This window comes from Clinocottus analis, unplaced genomic scaffold (genome assembly GCF_023055335.1).
Source record: "Clinocottus analis isolate CAN_PGR_092001 unplaced genomic scaffold, fCliAna1.0.p SCAF_1, whole genome shotgun sequence".
Classification (NCBI taxonomy): domain Eukaryota; kingdom Metazoa; phylum Chordata; class Actinopteri; order Perciformes; family Cottidae; genus Clinocottus; species Clinocottus analis.
In genome coordinates this window covers 16,833,817-16,857,761 of record NW_027175820.1, presented here as the reverse complement: position 1 = coordinate 16,857,761, position 23,945 = coordinate 16,833,817, and the positions used below count along the sequence as shown (strand labels likewise).

General features: G+C 40.6%; 1 protein-coding gene across 2 annotated transcripts in view; it reads right to left on the bottom strand.

Moving 5' to 3' along the window:
• The window catches only part of LOC137798324 (MAM domain-containing glycosylphosphatidylinositol anchor protein 1), a 160,469-nt gene that overhangs the window by 43,413 nt on the left and 93,111 nt on the right, over positions 1 to 23,945 (bottom strand). For both annotated transcript variants that reach the window (XM_068595435.1, XM_068595443.1), the window contains exons 5-9: positions 20,169 to 20,365; positions 18,813 to 18,945; positions 7,218 to 7,487; positions 4,565 to 4,894; positions 3,570 to 3,869 (exon numbers count right to left, since the gene is read on the bottom strand). In XM_068595435.1, coding sequence (XP_068451536.1) covers positions 3,570 to 3,869; positions 4,565 to 4,894; positions 7,218 to 7,487; positions 18,813 to 18,945; positions 20,169 to 20,365 — 1,230 coding nt within the window. The remainder of the gene's footprint in view (positions 1 to 3,569; positions 3,870 to 4,564; positions 4,895 to 7,217; positions 7,488 to 18,812; positions 18,946 to 20,168; positions 20,366 to 23,945) is intronic.

The following is a 23,945-nucleotide window of genomic DNA, read 5'->3' as shown; positions in this document are numbered from 1 at the left end:
TTGAATTCATGGTTTACCATTCTGTGCTGGCACTCCAGTCAGAGGAACACGAGTAAGCACCTGAATGCTAAACAGACTAGAAACCACCAGACTTTTTAACTTCTGTGTTGTTTTTAGTCACGACTCGAAACATATGGATGCGCCATACCTACGGCTTCCAACTTTCTTAATTTGTACAACGTAAATTGTAATTCACCCCTCTGTGCCCCCGTCATTATCATGTCTCCTGACCTGCCGATACTTCCTGCACTCACAACAGAATCATGTGATAGAGTTGAGGAACGGTTGATCGGTCAAAGGTCATATTGCAATCCTATGGACTGATTAGTGTATGGTCACAAACCCTGCTGCTGCTTATAGACACACGTAAGCATACTAATAACTGTCTGACTTTGGAAACAGGTGTCAAGGGTAAAGAAGAGCAAACAAACTGTGGAGCGATCATGAAAGAGAAGTATAGAAAAAGGAGGCGGTGTGTTGTGAGCTGGTTTGTGAGCAGTTTATAAATCATTCCATCCTTAGTAAAATTTGGTAATCATTACAATCCCATTACCTGACCTCAAGTATTATGATTATTAATAATAATCATAACAATAATACCAATATTAATAATAACATTGTAATAATTAAGTAAGTTTGATGGCAGTGGGGTTACTTTACAATTACAATTTTTAACCCAACATTTATAATGATCTGAATTATTGTTTTTGCATTTATGTGCTACTCGTCAGGGCCCCACAGCTCCACACTGTTATGTTTCATACTCAGAAGACCATAATCCATGTAAACACAACATCGCTGTCTGTCTTATCGAATGCAAAATGGATCCCATCCAGGAATGCAACACTGACCAAGCCAAAGAGAAAATCCATTTACATGAGACTGAGAGAGGGATGAGGTGAATTGGGGGGAAGAAGGGGAGAAAACAGCTAAAAGTAGAAGACAATGAGGGAGACAAATGATAAGGAAAGTGTGGTGTGAAAGTGAGAGAAGCTGATGATTGAGTACGAGAGCTGGGGAGAGAATGAGAGAATGCAGGATGCAGAAAGGGAATGACAAGACAGAGAGAGGTCCTCTCTCATGGCCAGTGGTTAGCTGATTGATGACGATGAGAATGACAGTACGGAAGAACAGCTACCTCTCTTGGAGGGAAAGTGGGCAAATAAAGTAGGAATACAAGGCAAAAAGAGGGAGTGGAAGGGTGTGTGTGTGTGTGTGTCAAGAATCTGCATATCCTCTTAATAATGTCTGCCATAAAAAATGATGGCATCCTTCCCTCACATCGATCAACAGTGCTAAATGGTAGGAAGCTAAACAAGCAAAGTGAGAGAAGCAAAAAGAGGGGCAATGGAAGAAGAAGAGAGGAAAGATCTGTTTCAACACACTCTTTTTGGCTGGTGCTAAACAATCTTTTATGCTGTTTCTCCGTCTGCCAGTTTTTTTTCTTCTCTTTAGTCCTTTTCCATCTCCCATTTGCACCATTTTTTTTCTTAGCACCTTGCCATCCCTAACCCTGTTTCAAGCTCTCTCTTAACCCTTCTCTCTCTTCTCCCGGTCCTGCTCGTGTATCTGTCTCATCTCTCTGTTTCCAGAGTGGGGTGGCCACCTGGTCCATTAATCAGACTTGGCCAGTGTGGACGGCAGAGCTCACAGAGTGTTGCCCTTCCGCCCCGCCTGCATTAGCAGGCCCTGTAAATCCTTCTGAAGAGACGAGGAGGAGAGGAGACTGATTCGGATGTGTTTTTATCAAGTACATCCTAGGAGTGGTTGGGAAATTGGTCCTACTGGGACAAGTACTCACAGACAAACAAATAGTTGATTCTGCTTTTAAGGAAAGATTTTTCTCAAAGAAATCAACAATAAAGTCAGATTTTTGTTCACTCTTTTGAGTCTTCAGATCTATTGCTCTTTTTTTGTATCCTCTTGTTTTTCTGATCTCTTGAACATTTTATAACTTGAATGAATGGTACCTTTACATTTTGATATTTTATACAGAGCACAAAGGAGGTTGCTGAAGTTGTGTTTTTCACACTGAATTCCTGATCACAAAAAAATGCTGCATTAAACCGAGCACTTACTAATGCCACGATACACTGCTGTGCAAGGGAGTAGGCTTCAACTATACATTATAGACTCTTCTAATAACATTTTAAAATAATAATAATGCACGTTCATGACTAAGTCTACTAGAAGTCTTGTTTTTCTTTGAAGTTAATGCGAAACAATGGGCGCACAACAGCAGATTGACATCCTTCAATTGTTCAGAACTAATGAAAGCTTTCTCATTCAGCTTCCATACTTGACTTTTTGTTTCCTTACTTTCAGAGTAAAATGGTGGTGTCATGGTGAAGTTCAGCTTCAACCAATTACCCCATACTGTATAAGAATTATTTACAATCATTTATTATGCTGGATTTTACCCACTGGTTACAATGCTAAATAAAGCACATCTATTTTAAAGATGAGGCAATTTACACACTGGTAACCTCCAGCTATGCAATTTACACATTACTTTTCCAGAAGCGTTGGGATTTTGTTATAAGATACATATTATATTGTTATAAAACCAGCGACTGCATTGCATGCACGTGCATCTTTGTGTGACAAGTATATGGTTTGACATAGATGGCAAATTATATTCATATAAGTTATAATCAAAGTCTTCGCTGTTTCAACAGGCAGAAGTGCCTTTTCTTGGTTACGGTGAACGTTGGCACAATTCAAGAATTGTAAAAGTGAGGAAACATGTGTGACCTCATGTGATGTGAGAAGGTGTTGAAATGATGTGTTACTTTATCAAGACACATCCTCCTCTTTCCTCTGGGAGATTTATAATGACAGTCCCACTGTATTGCTCACAAAGGGGAATAGGTAGGTTTATAGAAAACAGCCTTTTAGCCGGAGTGGTGCGTCCTCAATTTCTTTTGCTCGCCTTTTTACACTCTTTACAATACCATACATTTCCATAACTGTAATTAGGGTCCACAGTTTTGAGCAAAGTGTGACACTAATGGCGTTTTTGTGTGTGAAGCAAACACAGCACAGTGGTTTAATGAATCTCTGATAGCAAGAAAGACAAATAGTTTTTATGGCCGATGGCGGTTTACGCACAAGACTATATTTTAAGACTGAGCACTGTCACACAGAATGTTTAAACTTTCATAGAGAATCATGTTTACTGGATATTTTCTCTGTAATAAAACTACCACTGTGGCTGTTATATCCTTTACTTTTGTACTACTTTATTTTAAACATTGCTACTGAACTTATTCTCGTTCTGAAGCTCTGTTTTGGGTATTGCAGACATTACAACAACTAATTCAGTTTGCGGCTACAAAAGGGATCATTACAGTTTCATATCATCCTGTCTTATCTTAGTAGTTGACAAGACGGATCAATAACACTATATGAAAGCGGTCGTAACGAATCTGGATTTTTTTTTTTTTACACCAAACATCACAAAGTATTTCAAGAAGTTACCTCAACCTCCTGCTGCCTAATCTAAACAATGATGTTACACATTGTTGTAGTTTGCGTTCTTGGGGGGAAATCATCTCATCTACACTTACACTGCACATTGAGTTGGACCTGTGCCTCCCTTCGTTTGATGTTAAGCCCGTTGTACGGAGCAGTCTGGCACCGGTAGGCCCCCATCATGTCCCGACTGACGTTCTTCAGTCTCAGGCGGCCATCAGGGGTCTCCATTGTGGTCCTCCCTGATGCCATTAGCAGGTCCTTTTCTACCCGCGACCAGAGGATAGGCGGGCGTGGTTTGCCATCTACCACCAAGCACACCAGGTCAACGTTAGCTCCCTCTCGAACACTGATCACCTGACCTCCTGGCGGAACCGACAGCACCGGAGGAGAGACTGGAGGGAAGCAGAGAAGGAGAGAAGGAAAATAATAGTCAGAACAAGTTTAAGTTTAGTCTCTTACCTCCACACATGGAAACAAACATGAATAATGTGTTTTAAATGCTTTAACTTTCTTTACAATGGTACAAACTTCTGGAAACAATAGTCATAACATTTTCATTACATTGGTCGCTTCACAAAAAAGCCAAAATAAAATTGATATATCGAAGCATGTAAGTATCTACTAACTGACTATGTGGATAGTTTAATTTCAGAATAAACATTATAGAGTATAAACTAGTACAGCAGAATGAAAAAGAAGCGGTGTATGTTTTATAATTCTAGAGTACACGACTTTAAAATTACAGATGGTACGAACAGAAAAACTGGATGACAGAGACAGACGGAGAATGAAAAGAAATAGAATAAACTGAAATATACAAGGCTAAATTTATTGGCCAATCACAGTTTTAATGCAACATCAGCACATTAAACAGGACACTGTTAAGGAATTAATATTATAAAATATTATAAAAACTCACACAAATTTGCAGAGGTATAAAGTCCTAAAATTTGACATATTGTTTCTTAAACAATCAGCTTCAAACAAGCCTCTAACCAGTGTGTTTGCAACCAAATGGACTGTTGATTGCACATGCATAGTAATAAGGGATGTCAAATAAAAAAATAATAAAAAGGCAAAACCTCACCACTGTTCTGAGTGATGTTGACATCCACACGGAGCTCCAGGCCCTTGCTGCCTAGGAAGTTGGCCACACAGCTGTAGGTAGCCAAGTCTCTGAACTTCATATCCACAATCTCCAAGCTACTGGTGCCGGGTGCCATGTCGGGGTCACTGCGTAGCAAGATCAGGCTATCGGAGTTGAAGACAGGTGCACCGTTCTTGTACCAGGTGTAGTTGACCTTGTCCTGCGGGGTGGCATCAACGTGGCACGACAGCTTGAGGTCCCGACCCATCTGGATGGTCTCGCTGTCCTTGTTGGAGTCTGGTGTAATCTGGAAGGTCAGGTTGCTCATTGCTGTGTGGTTTGGCGGGTTGAAAAATAAAGAAAACAATGTAAATGGTTAAATCAGAGCTACAGGGTCAGATCAGCTGTGGTGCTGTCTTGGAATCAATGAATGGGGAGGTCCTTCTTTCAAATACTCCAGAAGAAATGACGAAACCCCCAAAATGTATATGTTCTTCTGATGCTCAGGCCTTGTCTCTATAATCTTTCACTTTCGCCTGAATTACATTTTATAAAGCATCCCAAGTTTTACACACAACAAGTTTTACACACAACCGCTGCTAACTGTTGAGTCGCCATTGTTAGTATACAGTGAGGATATTACTCTTAACAGTTAACACATATACTGTATATGCATTTGCAAAATTAGTGTACACGTATAAAACAGGGGTCATCTGTTGTGCATTTTATTGCCATTATAAAACATGTAATTAAACAAAGCAACACATTCAAAAAAAGAAAGCATCCTGCCAAATTCTTAATACGTAAATGAACTGGTAACTCATGCAGGGGCCTCCAGACTGAGGAGGGGGGCACTTAAACATGTATTATGTGTGAGTAATGCTTGGCATTAATAAAAATATGTGTCCTTGTACTGTATGATTAGTATACACTATGTTGTAATTGACCTTTTACTCTCTACCTTTTTTAAATTGTATCTGTAAATTATGTTTGGCAATTAATGTCATAGCAATAAACTTGTTTAAATGTTGTTTTTTTTGTTGAACATACATCAAATGTAATGAATTGAGGAGGCAGAAGACAGCTGATATAATCTTTAAATGTGCAACCTCCTAAGAAATCCAGTTTGTGGTGTGTAGGGTAATGATCCATGTCTTTTTCTTTTTGTATAATGTTGTATAATTCTGTAATTCTTACTTGTTTGTGCTATGTATGGCCCAACTGTAGAGAAGAACCTCCTCCCTCAGGACAAGTAATACACTATCTGTCTATCTAATATGTAACAGTGGACACGTTTGCATTGTGTGTGAAAAGAAACCAAAGGGAAAAGTAAATTGAAGAAGAAAGAGAGAGAAAGAGAGAGAGAGAGAGAGAGAGAGAGAGAGAGAGAGAGAGAGAGAGAGAGAGAGAGAGAGAGAGAGAGAGAGCGGAAGATGCACATTGTGAAGAAGGGGATACAAAAGGAGCCAAACACAGAATAAAACAAGAGGGGGAAAAGGAGGAGGGGGGAAACAAAATCAAGGACAAAGAGTAACTCTCACACTGTCACATGTAATTTTCAGTTTCAAAGGCTGCGTTTCCCCAACAGATTTCCATGTTGAATACAAAACAGCTCTCTGTTTCTCCACTAACAGGAGAGACAGGCGGCAGGGAGGAGAGGAGAGCTTGGTTTCAACTCCTTTCGAGCTTGTTAACAAGATGCTTGGGTGGAGCCATGTGTTTGAAGCAGTGACCATATGTTCATCATGCTCCTGCAACTTTACCTGGTGAGTGTGGAGACAATGTTGTGTGTGTGTGTGCATGTGATGTGGGAGTCTGTGGCTGTGCATCCATGTACATTTTCAACTGTATTGCCTGCCTACCAGACCTCTATCTCTCGACACTTTCATTGATCTTGAGAGTGCGTGTGAGTGAGTGTGTGCGTGTGAGTGTTTGTGTGTGCGTGTGTGTGTGTGTGTGTGTGTGTGAGACACATACACCATCTTGCCACCTGTGCTGGTTTGACGATGCGTTCAGGCCCATTAAGCTAACAAGGGAAACCCATCCAGCATACGCTTTCTACAGTGTTAACTAACAGAAGAGACTGTTGATAATTGCCTCCACTCCAGTCTAACTAATTGGAGTGAATAAAGATGATTAAAGGGACTAAAAATAGCCGGCGGTGGAAAAGTGAGGGAGGCTTCTTGTTTTAACACCAGGAAAAAGTGCAGTCTGCTTACTCTGAGAAGGTTACCATCAGTGCTCTCTAATGATGGATCCACTGCAGGTGTGTCACACTCGACACAGACACACACAAATTGATACATTTTTACACATTCACACACTGCAGTCAAAAGCCAATGAGGACTGGACAGATGGCACTTTTAATTTTCAATCAGGGAAAATATGTGAGATTTAAATTTAGTTAATTAATATTTTTTTAAAAAGTACTAATAGTTTTCAGGTGTTTCAGGTGCTTTGCTTATTGGAAGGAAAAAAAAAACCTCAGTTGTTTACTATCCCCTCAGCTTTGAAAAAGAAAGAAAAAAACTGATGGCATGATTACGAACAGGAAAGTTATTGCACACGTTAAAGTTTTCAAAGCTCTGAAATACCGAATATTGTTGCACAGCATAAATTATGTCGAGTAAGGACCGAGCACCCACATACTTACTCCTGACAACGAGATTGGAATTCTTGCGTGCGGGGTTGCCCACGTTGTTGACAGCCGTGCAGTTGTAGAAACCTGCGTCAGCCGGGGTGACGGCACGCAGAATCAGTGTCGGCCCTCGAACTTGGGCGCTGAGCGGCAGCGGGCTGGGGTAACGGGACCACACCACCGTGGGAAGGGGAAAACCTGCTATCACCTCACAAGTTAGGAGCACATCCTGCCCGGGATCCACCACCACCGTGTCGTTCACTGACAGCCGGATCATTGGGGGAGCTGAGGGGGGATTGGAGAAAAGATAACAGGGAGAGAAAATCACTTTCCGTGTTGTTGACAAGAAACAAAACTCTTTTTTTTTTCTCGTGATTTGCAATTGCTGTGCAAGATTGATGGTTTACTGACGCCTAGATATTGTAAATAATGAGAACACCTTTGCACCTGTAATAGGCTACATAGTTTCAAATGAAGTTCTCCGAGTGGGATTGCACAATGGTTACAGGGTTTTGCAGGTAGGTGATGACATCTGACTAGAAAGCAAGGATTCTCCGTCTCTCTGTCTGTCCTATGCATATCTCGAGAACCGTTTATCCGATCTACTTCAAACTTGGTGGGTGTATCAATAGGGACCCAAGGATATGCAGTGTTGAAGTTAGTTCAATATGGACGGGCAACATGTTGAAGATTAATAAATAATAAACAAACATGCAACAGCGCTCTGTGTAGCAGCATGGACGATTAAGGTTCAATTAAGGGCTCTGCAGAAGCATGTTGTCTGCATCGAGCCTTTACAGCTCATTGACTGAAGTTCACCTTTTCTGCTGGAGGCTTGATCTACACTAGTGTTACAACCCCACTCTTCACTTCCCTGGTGTCACTGTAAGCTGCAAATAACAGGAGCCAAGAAATCAAGCATGCCCACAAAATACTTTCTGCAACAACAGTTGGTAAACAAACCGCAAGCTTAATCAAAGCTCCTTAAAGATCTTTACTTTCTTCGCCCATCTGCCTCTGCTTAGTGAGAACATCCTGGATGTGCACGGACAGGTGAAAACCTGCCGCACGGGACCCCGCTAAGGAGCCGAGCGGCCGTCACAGATCCGGTAAGCGTAAATCACGTAACGGCCCTGCACAAGCTTTTTAAAAGTAAAAATTTGAGTATGTGTTATGTAACTTTGTGAGTGTGTGCATACATCATAATGTACATAACATTATCGGAAATGGAAAAATGATTCCTCCCCAACTCATTGAATATGAGGCTTTGCACCTAAAAAGCAATTTTTACTGGTCTTTATATACCTCAGCTGTTAATCAATGTATCAGCAGGTTGCTGTAAATGCATTTACTTGGTATTAAACTCGATCCTTGCTCCGTTGGCTAAAGTACAAATCTGGAAGAACTGGTACTTCAGGACCAGCCATACACATTTTAATCTAAATTAATCAATTCATCTAGAGCGGCAATTAACTCCCAAAACCTGACCTCCAACCAAATCAGCAAACCGCCGTTTCTAAATTTGTTTTGACTGCAAATAAAAGGTAGTACATAAAAAAGTGTTAATATGCGCCTGAGGGTATTTGTTTTTAACAGTATGTGTGTGTGTGTGTGTGTGTGAGCCATTGTGCATTTATGTAACGGTGTGTGACTTTCCAGCCCTTCGTTAGTACTCACCAATCAGTAAATCAAAGTTAATTCATGTCTTGTTCCCATACTCTCATATTGCCCAAACTTCCCCAAGTGATTTTCATTTGACAGACCAAACAGGAAAAATAAAGGATGACCCAAAATGCAGCTGCAAAATGGGGAAATCCTGTTGCCAGACAGAGACAGAGTTCGATTGGAACCCAGCGGTGTTAAAATACCGAAAAAGGGCAGAGCAGTCGGAGCACACACACGACACGGTACAGTACTGAACAACTGACGACGAGGAAGAGAATAAACGACAGGATGAAGCAGCAGAGGGCTAAAAGGAAAATAAAGATTATTAATCATGGAAGAGAAGGTATAGAAAGGACCTAGAGTGAAAGTGAAAGCAGAATGTACACACACAAACACACACCTTAATAACTAAATGGTGTACTATCTGCGCAAATACCAAATAGAGTGAAAATAAAATGCAGAGATCATTTTGATAGCAGTACACTCAAAGGACGGCTTTCCAAGACATCCATTGATAAACTGTACAGTGCATATGTACATATTTTTAAAAAAGGACATAACTTTGGTCATTTAAAATTGTACCAAATATACCAAGTGATGGCTCAGTTGCGTCAATGAGGCTAAGGATGCCACAGCTAGTACTTTTTCAATGAGTTCATGAAAGCCACTGCTGATACTGTGTGGAAGCTTCTACATCGTATCTGCCAAGTGTGACACAGTGTGTGTTTGAGTCCTCTTGTCATAAATCCAGCAGTGTAGTGTTTTTGACTCAGGCTTTCTCTCTCAGCAGGTAATGTCACTTGTGGTGTGTGTGTGTGTGTGTGTGTGTGTGTGTGTGTGTGTGTGTGTGTGTGTGTGTGTGTGTGTGTGTGTGTGTGTGTGCCAGCTGGTGTAAGATGTGCACAGCATAGATTTTCCTGCTCAGTTTTCAGCACAACTGTGACAAACAACATGCTCAACCTGTGGAATTTATGGATTCGTTATCAATAGGTGCAGCAAGTGGATAAAACGTCTTCGATGCTAAGCTGTTTGAAAACTTGTGCAATCAGCAAACAAGCTAACTCGTCCATAAAATAGGAATACCTACTTATCTTATAATCTTCTCACCTTCTAATAAAATAATTGTGTGTGCAGGCACTTTATCTGTGGTTATGGAAACCACTTGCTCCAGCTGTATTCCCTCTCTGTTAACATTATGCTTGGGCAGTGAATGTATGAGTAATGTGATCATATTGGGCTCTTAGATGTTTATTATCTGTGACTTCATTTTTGATTTGAGTGGGTACATGAGTGCTTTGTCTCGTAGAGGCGCTTCGTGTTACCACTTCTAACATTTGCCACGTTCTCTGAACATATGAGATATATTGGTTTTGAACTGGGAAGAGTAAACATATAAGAGTCTTTTTACGTTTGGTTTAGGTCTCTGGTTTCACTGCCCGCTTCTTCTCTGACTTATGTATTATTCCGACTGCTCGGCTTTCCAATCTGTTTATATCTCACTTACGGAATACACATATTTAATTGGCTGAGTAGCATCGTGTGAGATTTACAACAGATGCAATTGGTCATTGTGTTTTTTGGACCGCTGAATGAGTGCCGTAAATGCTGGAAAAGCTGGTTTAAAATACGAGCTCTCCGTCAAATTGAATAATTCACAATTATCTCTCGGTTATAAGTCCGGTATCTAGGTAGTAGAAGTGGTGTCTGGCATACAGTAACTTTAGCCTATCTGTCCTTTGGTTTCTGAGTTATTCTGCTTCTAGTGGCCAGAAATCAGGCAGGCTAACGCAGCAGGTTCGGTTCGGTGAAAGAAGAAAACAACATGGGTATCATGAAAAGACACAAATTGAAGGTTGAACCAGTTAAATAATGTATTATTGTTTTTTGTTTTTTTAACTGGCTGATATGTAATTAAATCAATTGCGGGTCGTTTGTGACAAACACATGTCTATTTGTTTGCTTCTATGGAATAAATGGTCTCTGGCAAAGGGCAGCGGGGGGTAGTGGTTTTGTTTATGCAAAAACAAAAACTACTTTGTACATGATGATTCCAGTAAATTGTGTGTGCTGTCAAAACCTATTTGTAAATCAAGGCTGTAATAATTGCACTTTCTGCAAGAGGGTCAAACAGGGTTTCCTACATCCTAACGTTGGCAAAACCTCTGTTTCATGCGGTCTTGCTGTCTCCTATAATCTAAAACTGAGCACTTTATAAAGCATTCCTCATGTTCTTTCACGTAGGTGGCAGTCCTGTCTGCAACATCTTGTGAATGGTCTTTGCATATCCCGCCACAGGGTGTAAATGGGGTGACAGCAGGCTAACGTTGAGGCAAATGAGCTTGCGACCAAAATGTCACCTGCTTAAATCCCTCGAGTGGCTACGAAATGTTTTGATGGAGTAATATAAAAAGGTCTCCCGATTCCTCATCAACAGCAGTAAAAACACCCTGGGGTGAAGCAGTCAGGTCCCAGTTTCTGTACTGGAGCTGCTTCACTGGCCGCAAGTTAATAATCTGTGCTGGTGCAGTTGAGCTCTCTGTTGCGATTTTGTGTCTGTGTGTGTGTAACTCTGCCTCTGTGTGTAACAAGGTCATTGAATTCTGTTTAAAATCTGCTCAGTCAAGCTGTCTCTTTAAATTATGTATGTATTCTCTATTAAGCTGGCATGTCACATGGGATGATAATGTTTGTGTTTCTATAGTGCCCTGTAAGACATCATGCAGCAGGGATAACGCTTTATTGATTTGCATACGCAGGTAAAAATGAGCATTACTCTGTTCAGGAAATGTTTCCTGGTTCCTTTTGGAGACAGCAGAAAGCCAGCAAAACTAGTGGCTACTGAACTTGTTGCAGACATTTCTCCCAATGACTTTGTATATGAATTTGCTTGGTATAAAACTAAAGCAGTCACAGATAAGGTGTGTGGGTCTTAAAACATCTGAGTCTTGGGTCAATGGTTTGAGTACCTCTGTAGTCAGCAGATAGGTAAATTGCTGATCCTTTATAAAAACAGGTGTGAGATCATCTTAGAGGCATTCATCCATCAACACATATTTGTCTCAATTCGACCTGACCACATTTTTAAGGTTCAAAATATTTGTATTTGAGCATTTTATTGGAGTGCACTCCAGACGGGTCTTCTAAATGGCAAGACGGAGGAGAATCCAGGCTTATCGAGCTGAGAGAGAGTTAATCCTCAGTGAGAGTGAGACCGACCCCACAGAGCACAGGAAGCAATTCATTCCTCTAATAGACTTTATGCAGTACATCCTCTCATCTAATCTCTTTTTTAACAGATTGCAATCGCTGTAATGAAAGAGGTGCACGGAGGATCAACAAACTAGTTTACCGATGGATGTTTCTCGTATCACAAAAACACACGCAGACCGTGCACACACAGACAGGCTTGTAGCTTCTGGGACGCATGGGTGACAAAAAAGTGCATGCAAAATCCCACACTAATGGGACTTCTTTTACAAGTGATGGTCCTCAAGCCGACAAGACATTTCACTGGCATAACAACTGCAATCAGCACATAAATAGCACTGTCCACTTCCATTGTATCAAATCACAACGCTCGGAAAGTAAACGCCTGTGAGCCTGAAGAGCCTTTCAAGTATTCCACGAACCTCAATGGAAAATGTTTGTAAAGTTACAGTAAAATGGAGTATCAGAGCAATTTGGTCTATATTAAAGCTCTGTGTGTTGTCGGTATTGATTATTCTGGCATGTTAAGGTTGAATAGCCAAAAAATCTATGTTTGCTGCTCATGGGGTTTCCCTCTGAGTGCATTGGTGTCCCGCATGAATTTAAAAGATCTGCAAGTCAGGTTCATTGGACTGTAAATGAGCTCTAGGTAAACGTTAATGTAAACTAGTTACAAATAAAAAGAACAGAAAATGCCATAGTCTTGCTCACAAAAGTCTGAGAAGAAGACAAAATAAGAGGGAACACTATGCGAAGCAAGGAGGGAGGAAGTGAGGATTTGAGAATTATAGCTTCAATTTCCTGGGGATGCGTGGGTGACAGCAACGGTGGGATCAGCCAGCGCTCTTCCCAAAGTAATGGGATTTATGTGCAGCACAGCGGTTTACAACCAGGTAACAAATGCCTCTCTCTACCGCGCTCACACTATCCAACTCCCTCCCTCGCCTTTTCCCTCTGTCAGTTTTTCACCTCTGTATCTTCAATATCGGTCGTTTTACTTTCCCTTGTCTCTAAACCTGGTTCTCATTCTTTCTGCAATTTTTGTTCCCCGATTCTCTACATGACTTGCTTTCTCTCTCACTGCCACGCTGTGCTGCCCGTTTATGATTTGCAGGATTTAATGACTCTACCAGGCAAATGCAGGTGGGCTCATGGGCACCAATCAGCTGGAAATAAAAGCTTAAAGGTTTGAGGTGTATGCTGACAAGTGATGTATGTTTGTGTTTTGTACCCGAGAACAGTGGGGGACATCTTTACGTCAGTCAAGAATATTGTGAGGCGCCATAATTAAAAGGTTTATCTTGATCCCTGGTGCCAAGAAAGAGGAAATGTTCCAGGTGTGTGTTTGGGAAATGGTGAATCTGTGGTTATTACCTCCATACAGACACAACACCCTGAAGCAAGATGAGGAAATGAACCCCAGCGTATTTTTAATGCATTACATGGTGTTCACCCCCAATCATACCTTAAAGTAATAATGTATTGCTTATGATCATTAGAAAATTGAGGACATTGTTTCGTAACCTTTTAAGCCCTCACTTAAAAAAACAACCCATACATAATACCATCACTGAAAACCAATTTTACACTTAATCCTACCCACCAGCAGGTTGGTGAACTCTGAGAGGTTAACTTTTAGAAAAACATGTAAAGATTCAGACCAGCATGTTTTCATTTTTCTGTTCCAACACTGCAATTGGTATCTTACATTTGAAGAGTGTAGTGTAGGTCATGGGTATGCGCACGAGTGTGAAGCAGAGCACTGTTGAAAGGAGGTTGCATGCTAACTAGTATAATTAAAGCAATATTTTTTGAAAATGGGAAGGTCAAACAAACAGGGAACAGAACTGAAATTCGGAGATTCTTAAAGCCCCAGACACAAAATGATCTGTTAAACATATAGCGAGGTATGTTTTGTATCAAAATAAATAAATCAAAAGTATAAACTAAGAGGAAGTATTGTACCAGCTGATCAACCATTTTATAGTATGTCAAAGGTGTGTTTTTTTTCTTCTCCCTCTCCTTTTTCTATTATTTTCCTGATTATCTCTCTCTTCCACATGAACACTCTCAGACATGGATTATAGACTCCCATAAAACTGACTGCACAGTACATTGTCCATTCGCAGAGGTTTTACAGTACTAAGGGTTATTGCAGATTGCCCATTGATCCTTAACATTTCAAAGGGGAATTTATACACAACAAGATTTGCCATCTATTGATTTCATCATATATTACACACTTGCGCGGCTGTCATATTATTGTGAAGGTGTATTGCAGTAAGAGTTACAGTAATCAATTAAAGACTGAATCAACTCTCCCCGCGTTCAGATTTACAGTCCGTTCAGAGGTTGTCAACAGCTTTAAATTATGGTGTGTATGTGTGTTTGTTTCTTTCGTCCAACATATGCGACAACCTCCGGATCTGAAAAGTGACGCCAATGAGGAACTGACTTCAACTTGCATTCTTTCTAATTGGCCGCAGGGGGCATCAACTCTGGTTGCAAAAAAAGGTTGGATTTTGTAGAAGTCTATGAAAATGCACATAAATCTATGTTTTGTTTTGTAAATATGAGTTTATGACCTCAATCACTGGTTTCATGTCTTGAAACATGGTGTTCATTTAGTAAATGACGGTCCCATAGAGGTCAAAATGTACAATAAAGCAGGTTGCGACCTGTCTGTAAATTGTGATTTGGCATTTTGTCAAACAGTACAGGATGAATATTCCACGGCAGTGATTATACTTAAACATTTATTTCCCAGACACCTGACTTCTTTATGATTTTGCAGTTATTATACATAGACCTCCACAAGTAGAAAACATGTCGGGTCAGATTAAGAATTTACCTTACGGTAGAATTTGATAAAATACATGATTGCCATCTTCTTTCTATCTGTTCTGTTCTACAATTGTTTCACATTAGCTCGTTTATGAATTAAAAATTGCAGGCCAAGTCTGGTGCTGGTATTCAGTGTGAAAGGGGGAAATGACTCACATGCTTGGTGGCTGAAGTTCCTTCAGAACTTTTAAATATGCTGTAGTGGTTTGTGCCTCTGCAACTGATTGGTTGTGATTTTTTTTTTTACTTCTCTCTATTTCTTTTAAACAAACAGTATGTGACAAAATCCAAAATTTACATTCAGTTATGGTGAAAATCAATCTAATACATCTATTGTTTTGCTCCATCCCTCCACATGTCCAGGCCTTGTTCCATTACCCTTCCACCTCTTTTCTACATCACTTTAAATAACACGACGAGCACCAGAGCATTGCCCCTGTGTTCTTTTTATGAGAGGCAAGGGAAGAGGATTTACCCGCTGTCAGCAGTTGCTGGAGGGCAGAAGCCCTGTACTCAAATCCCAGGCTGGGATTATGATATAAAAATCAATCAATCCCCTTGTCCCAGTGCGGTGAATCAGCGGTGATGGCGTGACCTAGTTGGATAAATCTAATCTAAGCAGTGACTGACGCCACAAGGACAAAAAGGAGTTCAGCAGGGAATAACAAAATACGCTCATTAGATAAATATTATAGAGGATAAAAAACAAAACCGCAAGTTGCTGTTTGTTTTCCTATTTTCCAATCTCTCTTTATCATATGCCCTTCTGTCTGTCTATCTCTCTCCTACTCTTTGCCCTCTGTGTATCTATTTTATTATCTCTGCTCTCTATTTGTATTTTCTGTTTTCTGTTTCCGCCTTTGTCTCTCTTGTTGTTTCAGTTATTTTGGAGATCGGAATTGAAATTCCTTGAGATAATATTAAGAAGTGTATTTGTCTCTTGTATCTGGATCAACTTTAAACTGGATAACTTTAGCCTATTTTTCATTTTAGTGCATTTATTGAATTGATACCAGTTCTTCATTCTGGTGGGAAAATGTGTGGTCTCCGGCAATAAGTGTAAGGTATGTTTCCACTACCTTACACCCACACACACACCTACGCACCCCCCCCCCCCCCCACACACACACACACACACACTAAGCAGTGTGTTTTCTGTCACTGAGACTGTGAGGTCCAGACAGATTGGCTGTTTTGGCAGGCGTTTGCCACCGTATGCCAGCACCAGGCAGATATTTATTGTTCTGTTGGCTGTGTGTGTGTTTCATTGTGTGTGTGTGTGTGTGTGTGTATGCATGTGTGTATGTTGACGGGGCCGCAGGAATACAATTGATCTCGGCTGCCTGAGTCCAGGAGGGAAGGAGAGGAAGGCAGAGGGAATGAAGCAGTCCGATCACACGGAGCTGAAGCATTCCTTCCTTCCTATCTGTTGATTTTCAACAACTCTGTTTTTGACTGCTTTACAGACACCTTTGTAAAATAGGACATGTTAGGTATTATGCATCACTGACTGCCCAATTCTTATACCTTTTGATTAGTGTTTAAAATGTGTGCATAATCAAAAGCCATTCATGCGTTTAAATGAATCAGAACCATGACACAGTTAGTCGGCCTTAATCTTTATTCAGACTAAAAGTCCCCATATGTATAAAAAACTTTTTTTTAGATTGTTTTTATAGATTGGATATTTAATATTTTTTCTATACAATTGTTTAAGATCTTTTAATTTGTTTTGGAACAACTGGCCTCCTTTTGGGCCAGGTTGTCATTGTAAAGAATAAATGGTTCTCAAAAAGCACTTATCTGGTTAAATAAAGGTAAAATAAATTAAACAATTGTGTTATTTTCTATTTTCTCTTTTATTATAATCCATAATTTGTCATCTCTGGTCCGATGTGTTGTCTACGATAATAGATAGCGTGTCTCATTCACCAGAGGCTCATTCATTAATATCACTCTGGAGCATTTCACAATGTCCATCTGTCATTTTCTGTCTGATTCACTCTCAGTCCTTCATTTCCTCCTTTTTCTTCAACTCTTTTCTCAGAGACTCTGTTTTCTTACCTCTTAACTTTATCACAGAGGTTTTTTTTTTATGTTTTATCTTTCACACCGTAAGCTTACTTTAGGAGACTCTTGGGAACATTTATCTCGTATCTGAACGGGGCCTTATTGCTAAATTGATAACCTCTCCTTCAGAGCAAAGTCTGTAAATAAACAGTAAAAGTAAAAAGTCATGGAGACGAGTGGACATCATAAAAACTTAGCAAAAAGAAACCTTCTTCGCTTTACTCTTCATTGTGAAACATTTTCTTTCAACTATATTTAATAAACATTTAACAACATATAACATCATATTCCATACAAATCAGAGATATGATTAATAAATAACCGCTTTTGATGAACAACACTGGTTTTACAGATCTATGTCCCAACATCTTTGTCGTTTATTTTTTTAACCTTAGAAATATCCACTCAATTTACTTCTGCATCACATTCAGCTATGTTATTATTCCCAACATGAGAAGTGAAGAGCACAGAGCGTCAACTCTCTTCTAAACAGGTGGGTTTACTGTCTTGCTCGAGGGCAATTTGATGCATTCACATTCCAAGAGACACAATTATTTGATTTCTTGCATGCAGCTACATACAAACACAATGTGTTGATTTAAAATGTCAAACTATTGCTTTAAGAGGGTATCAATCTGTAACTTTGTTTTCTAGTTTGGAAATTTTAGGAGTATGTTTTGGTCAAGAGGCTGCTTTTCTAACACTTTGAGTTGAAGCAAACATTACAACTTTGCTATAACCACATTTTCAGTGCATATCTATTCAGGACCTCTGACTGGATTAAGATAAGAAGCCTTGAACAGTCTTCAAATGTATCTTTAAACGGCTCTTGAGCATGTGGGACGTGGTTGAAAGAATTGACAACAAAATGCTTCTGAATAAAAACAGGAAAGTGATCCTCAAGGCACTTAAAAAAAGGAACTATTAAATAGCCTTATTACAGTGGTTGAATCATCAAAAGAGCCACTCTCAGCAACTGTATGCTTTTGTCAGCACAACTATACAATGACGTTCATTAAATGCCCTGATAAAATCCTAGAGTGGACTAAACATGTTGGCTCTTTTTATGATAAGGCCACTAAAATAAAGACTATTTTATAGTTCTTCATTTGATGAAAGATGTTGGTGTCCCTGGTTTGCTTTCCTGATTATCCTGATTTTTATCCCGATGTTTTTATCCTACCTAACGTTTTTCCAGTACTCAACTTATACAAATTGTATAGAAGATTTGCCAACAGAAAAGAGGGAGAGAAGAAGATAAAATAAACGCAACAGAAAAAGAAAGGGATTTTTGATTTGTGCTGTATCAGCGTGACAGACATGACAGGGTTGTCAACGTCAACAATGTTGTCGTAAGTAACAGAGTTGCCGAGCGGTGGTGTGGAGATGGACGGAGTGGTGTAGAGTGAATTGGAGATAACAGGGAGGGTGACAACTGAATTACAGCTGACGGCCCTGAGATGAGCTCTCAGCAACAGAACAACAAGACAGATGGGCAATATGGCACATTGTGAGGCTGGCGACAAGGTAGAGAGAGTCAGGGAATATGTGAGCGTCAAAGGGTGGAGGGTGAGCGAAAGACAGAGAGAGATTAAAGTATGTAAGAAAATGAGAGGGTGAAAGGAGAATACGTTTCACCTACATTAAGGTTGGGGACTTTTTAACAATGAGAGCAAGAGAGACAGCAAGAGAGACAACGAGCACGCAAAGAAAAGTGCGACGAGAGGAAGTAGCGTGAAATTGATAGTGGAGGAGAACATCTTTGTGAAGGCATGTCAAGGCATGGATGTGAACTGTTTTCAAAGAAACGATAAACAAACTTACACGTGGCATTTGTGAGCCTGAAGGTGACCGACTTGTCTTCGATGCTACACACATTGCGAACGGACACCTGGCACGTGTAATCGGCAAAGTCCTTGGGTCTGAGGTTTTTCAGCTTCAGCACCTTGGTCTCACCCTAGATGTGATGAAGCAAACACCATGTTAAAGTAGAAAAGAATAATGAAAAACGTATATAAACATGGATTGAAAGATGAATCAAATATGACCACATTTCTATTATAACACACAACATTACATCAATGAGAAAGCTCTGGCTTTTCTAAACTGGGCTATAATCTTGTGTAAAAGTCACTTCAATTTTTGATGAGCCGCACTATGATAAACAGGGTCAAAGACACACTTAGATAAAAACACACTCACACACACAGTGTTTGTATGAGTTGCCCTGATTATCAACTGAAGCGTCTCAAATCTACATCTAGAGAAATATGGAGGATGAATTTCGAACGGCTTTCACATGGGACCATTAGGAAAATGAGATGATCTGATTGTCAGCGCAAAAATAAAAGCTAAAACCATCCATCCTCTCCCCGGCTATTCTTAAAACAATATCACTCTCTACTCCAGTAAATCTCTTTGTACCGCTCATGTAGGCACACACACACACACACACACACACACACACACACACACACCCACACACACAACTCCCGTGGACACACAGAAGCAGTGATGTTAAAAGAGCAGTCTCTTTTAACATCACTGATCATTTTTCAGATCAAGAAGTTGTGTGTGATACTGTATAACTGTCTCTCTGCTCCAGTGGGTGACGGGCCAACATTGTCTGAGGGCGGCCCGGGAACAGCTCTGCTGGCTGGCTAATTGAACTCGAGGGGCACTGCTTTGTGGCTGACTGACACTTTGATAAGTGGAGAAAAAGGCAGCAGTCGTGCTAACGATTGATAAAGATTAGCGCTTCTTGTACTTTCAAGCATTACGTTTCACTTTGAACGTCACAACAGAACAGGTTTTTAGGATGAGTACGGTGATGTGTTTGGATGAACGTGACATCATAGCAAATAGCGAGTTTGGCTGAAGTTGATAGACTTGCACAATCGAATAAATATCAGCGCTGCTATTGTTACCCTAACTCTGACTTAGCATCAACAACAATGGTGAAACACTACACAGAAGACGGATGTGTGATAGTGAACAGGCCTTTTTCTGAAGTAAACTGGACGCAAGCCAACCACAGTGTGTGCTGTAAACCCTTAATGTTGGAAAGTTGGAGGAAGAGAGAGAGATTCAGGGAGAATGACCTGAGGACTGAGAGGAGAGCAGAAAGCAGGAAGTGATGTAAAACCTGTCCGTGTGTCTCTGCACTGTGCTCGCCTGTACCTGAGTGTAAAGCGGTTCATAGATGTCCACTCCATTGTCCTTGCTCTGTTCAATGAGCATGCTTCCACGTTTCCAGATGAATCGTGCGGGAGGGTTGGAGTTGACGGTGCAGCGCAGGAACACCGTCTTCTCCTGGTAGTAACTACCACGCACATCGCTGATGGTCTGGTGCACCGTCAGAACAGGTATGTCAAGGTCTGCAAAACACAGCAAAGGAGCAAAAGATAAAATCGTGAGGAGTCATGCATTGCAAAAGGGCCGACAGCTTATTGGTTATTTCCCAGCAGTAGCGTCTTCATTAAGGTCTTATTGTACCACACAGAAAAAACAAAAGCAAAATCACCTGCTTGGTTATATATAAAATCCCAAATTCTTCAGAGTATGCACAGCTAAAATAACCTCCAGCTTTTATACTGCTGTCGCCTTTCCTATGCAAAACATTGACCATGTTTTTGCGAGGCAAGGATGAGATTGAGCAACTGTGACACTACTGTAAATAAGACCAAAACAAGTTCTGTTTGTTGGTTGAATTTTCCACCCACACTGACCAAAAAGCATCCACACAGTTGTCTATTGATCATGGCTTCTAACGAGCATGAATGTCGAAACAATCTGTGTTTTGCCATTTCCCACTCCGTCTGTGACGCTCTCACACATTATTTTTTATATATTTCTTCTGCCATTTTTATCTCTTTCTCCCCACTTGCCTCGTTTCCCTGTGCATTTTCTTCATGGGAGTGTCATCTCCCTTTTCCTCCAGTGGATAGGATTTCAGCTGCTGTCACAGGCATGGAGGCTGCTCTCCCCTGGTTTCTGCCATCTCTCCAAAAGTCACTGCCACTTTCACTCCTCATCACTATCCCTCCCTCTCTATCCCCTCCTCCTCGCCTCTTGCCTCCATTTCTTACAAGACAGAGTTGTGTGTGTGTGTGTGTGTGTGTGTGTGTGTGTGTGTGTGTGGGTTTGTGTGTAATCCCGATTCTTTGCAGCCCAATTGGAATGTTGCGGACTTCAAACATCATGGAAACAATTTCTGCCAACAGCAGGGTAGCCTTTTCCACACTTTTCCTGCCTTTTTATTTTACCTCTCTCCTTTCCATGTTTTTCTTCTCTGCCCCCTGTCCATCACTTCCTTTCTCCTGTGTCAACCATGCTGCACCCTATCAGGAAGGCATGATGCAAGCTATAGAAAAGAGGTGAGCTGGTAGTGCAGCTACTATGTCCAGCCAGGTCCCACCTGATCCAGAAAGGAGGTAGGTATTTGTATTTAACACATATTTGGTTGCAATGTTTGAGAGGCACGACGTGTGGATAAGCAAGCTTGATTTTGGAGTTCCGTTGAGAAGGGCACAGCTGTCAAATGAGGGCCTTGCAACACACACACACACACACACACACACACACACACACACACACACACACACACACACACACACACACACACACACACACACACAAAAACACATAGAATTGCATCTGGACCTCCATCTAAGTGTGTGTGAAGCCTCAGCACAGCATCAGAGCATTTTGGTAGTTTAAAGGTGAAAGCTCTGGTAAAGAAACGTAAACTCACTCAGGTGATTTGTGTGACTATAGCTTTCTTTCTCTAATAAAAGGTGAGTCACAAGGGAATGCTAAGACTGACACATTCTTGCATGGCTTAAAGCTAGGTTGAAAGTGCAGAATCCCTGCCTGAATGTGACGGGTACGACGTGTGAGCTAGAATGGGTACGACACTGAAGCGATCACATGAACACTTGCGTCTACAGATGTTTCATCAAATCCTCTTCACAACAGTTTACCAAGAAAACGATCAAAGCTGCACAATTTACTGAAGGGCTTTAACATTACATTTGTGATGCATTCTTTGTATTTGAGTATTCTGACTGTGTTTGTTGCAATACCTGTGCAAAAAATAAGCAATATATGATGAATATGCAATTTAAACATATCAGACCTGCATAATTGCTTGGAAATCCAATAAATTCAAGCAGTCATTATTCAGTGCTACTTTTGGAATTCCATTAAAAGGTTAGATACTAAATGTGGCTTTTGTTTTACATCTTTACCTTAAAAAAGTTGTAAATTAAACAAAATGCATGCTGCAGTCATTATTCAGTATTTCAGCATTTGGAGGAAAAAAAAAGGAAGCTTTCTTTACTGCGTCTGACCTGGCTAAGCTGCTTACTTTAATGCACTGAAGCATTCTTGTGCCTCAGTTATTAGATATTTTCTCAGTGATTCATTGCTTGGCTCCGGGAAGTGCTCACCTGTTTTCATTCTTTTCATCTCCCCGTGGACACCCTCATTTATAAGACTACGAACCACAGAATGGGACAAAAGACCCAGCAGGAAACTTAACTCTGAGCAAGCACCAGCCTCTATAAAAGAGCTTTGCGAGCAACAGGCCATCAAATCTGGGCAGCTGTCAAAGATAGCTGCCTCTTGATATTGACCTCGTATGCACGTGTGAAAGAGATCTGGCAAAAGATCAGGCGCCTTTCTTCAATTTGTGAACGTGTGCGTGTTTGTTTGTGAGTATTTGTCCAAGACATGAACAGGATTTTTGTCTGATTTTCACAGATCATTTGCAACGTATGGGGAATCTTAGCTGACTAATGCCCTGATAGTGTGTGTGTGTGTGTGTGTGTGTGTGTGTGTGTGTGTGTGTGTGTGTGTGTGTGTGTGTGTGTGTGTGTGTGCGTGTCAGTGATCGAGAGTGACTATCTGCTGTCATACTGTCTGTTTCCTGACACTATGAATGTGATTAATGTGGAGAAAGTGAAAAAGTGACAGATTGACACAGACAGAAGTGGATACAGACAAGTAGATTCTCAAGCACATCACTTAACTTCAAATGGACAAACATCTTTGAGTCCCTCAGTCTACATGTATAATCATAAACGGCAAAAATAGTGTATTATTAGCAAACAATGAAAAACATAATTTTCTCTTACAGTGCAGTGCAGAAACTAAACTAATATAAACCAAGATTCCCATTGGAATACACACACACACACAGACACAGACACACACACACACACACACACACACACACACACACACACACACACACACACACACACACACACACACACACAAATTCCTCCTGCTGACCTTATATTAAAAGATTCATGACCATGGATAAAATGAAGAAGAGACCTTGAAAGCCTTTATTTTCACATGACAATTGAGTAGTTTCACAATCCAAGCTCCCTGGGTAAGCCTTACTTTACTCAGGTTGGGCCCTTAAGTAAATAGAGACACAAGATGAAACTGCAAGTGTACAGAAACAGAATATGAAACTTTAATGAAGCTTCTGATTTCCCCAACGTCCTGCCTTTGCAAACAGCTTAGATCAGTTGCACTATGATGCTTTTGTGAGCCCCAGCTTTTAATGTACTGCACATCCAAGCGTCCAAATATCAAGCTGCGCTGAGGGTCTGGCATTGTTTTCCACAAAGACGCCACACAGTGGAGCTGACACAAGGACATGTTAGTTCCTTTGAAGTGTGGCCCTTAGCCACACATGTGGAGACAGTACAAAATCTAATATATTTTATAAAGGGAATACTGTGTGTTAAGGAGTGACCTCAGCCCTCTTCAACCCAATGATAGCTACTAGAAATGTATGATCATTTCTTATTCATGTTTGTCCTCCTAGACACGCCATTAACTGTTTGCTCTGGTGTATATCCTTTTTTGGAATCTCTTGATTTGGTGTATTAAGGGGGTTTCCTCTAAATCAGCAGTTCCCAAACTCAAGAATGCCGCGGC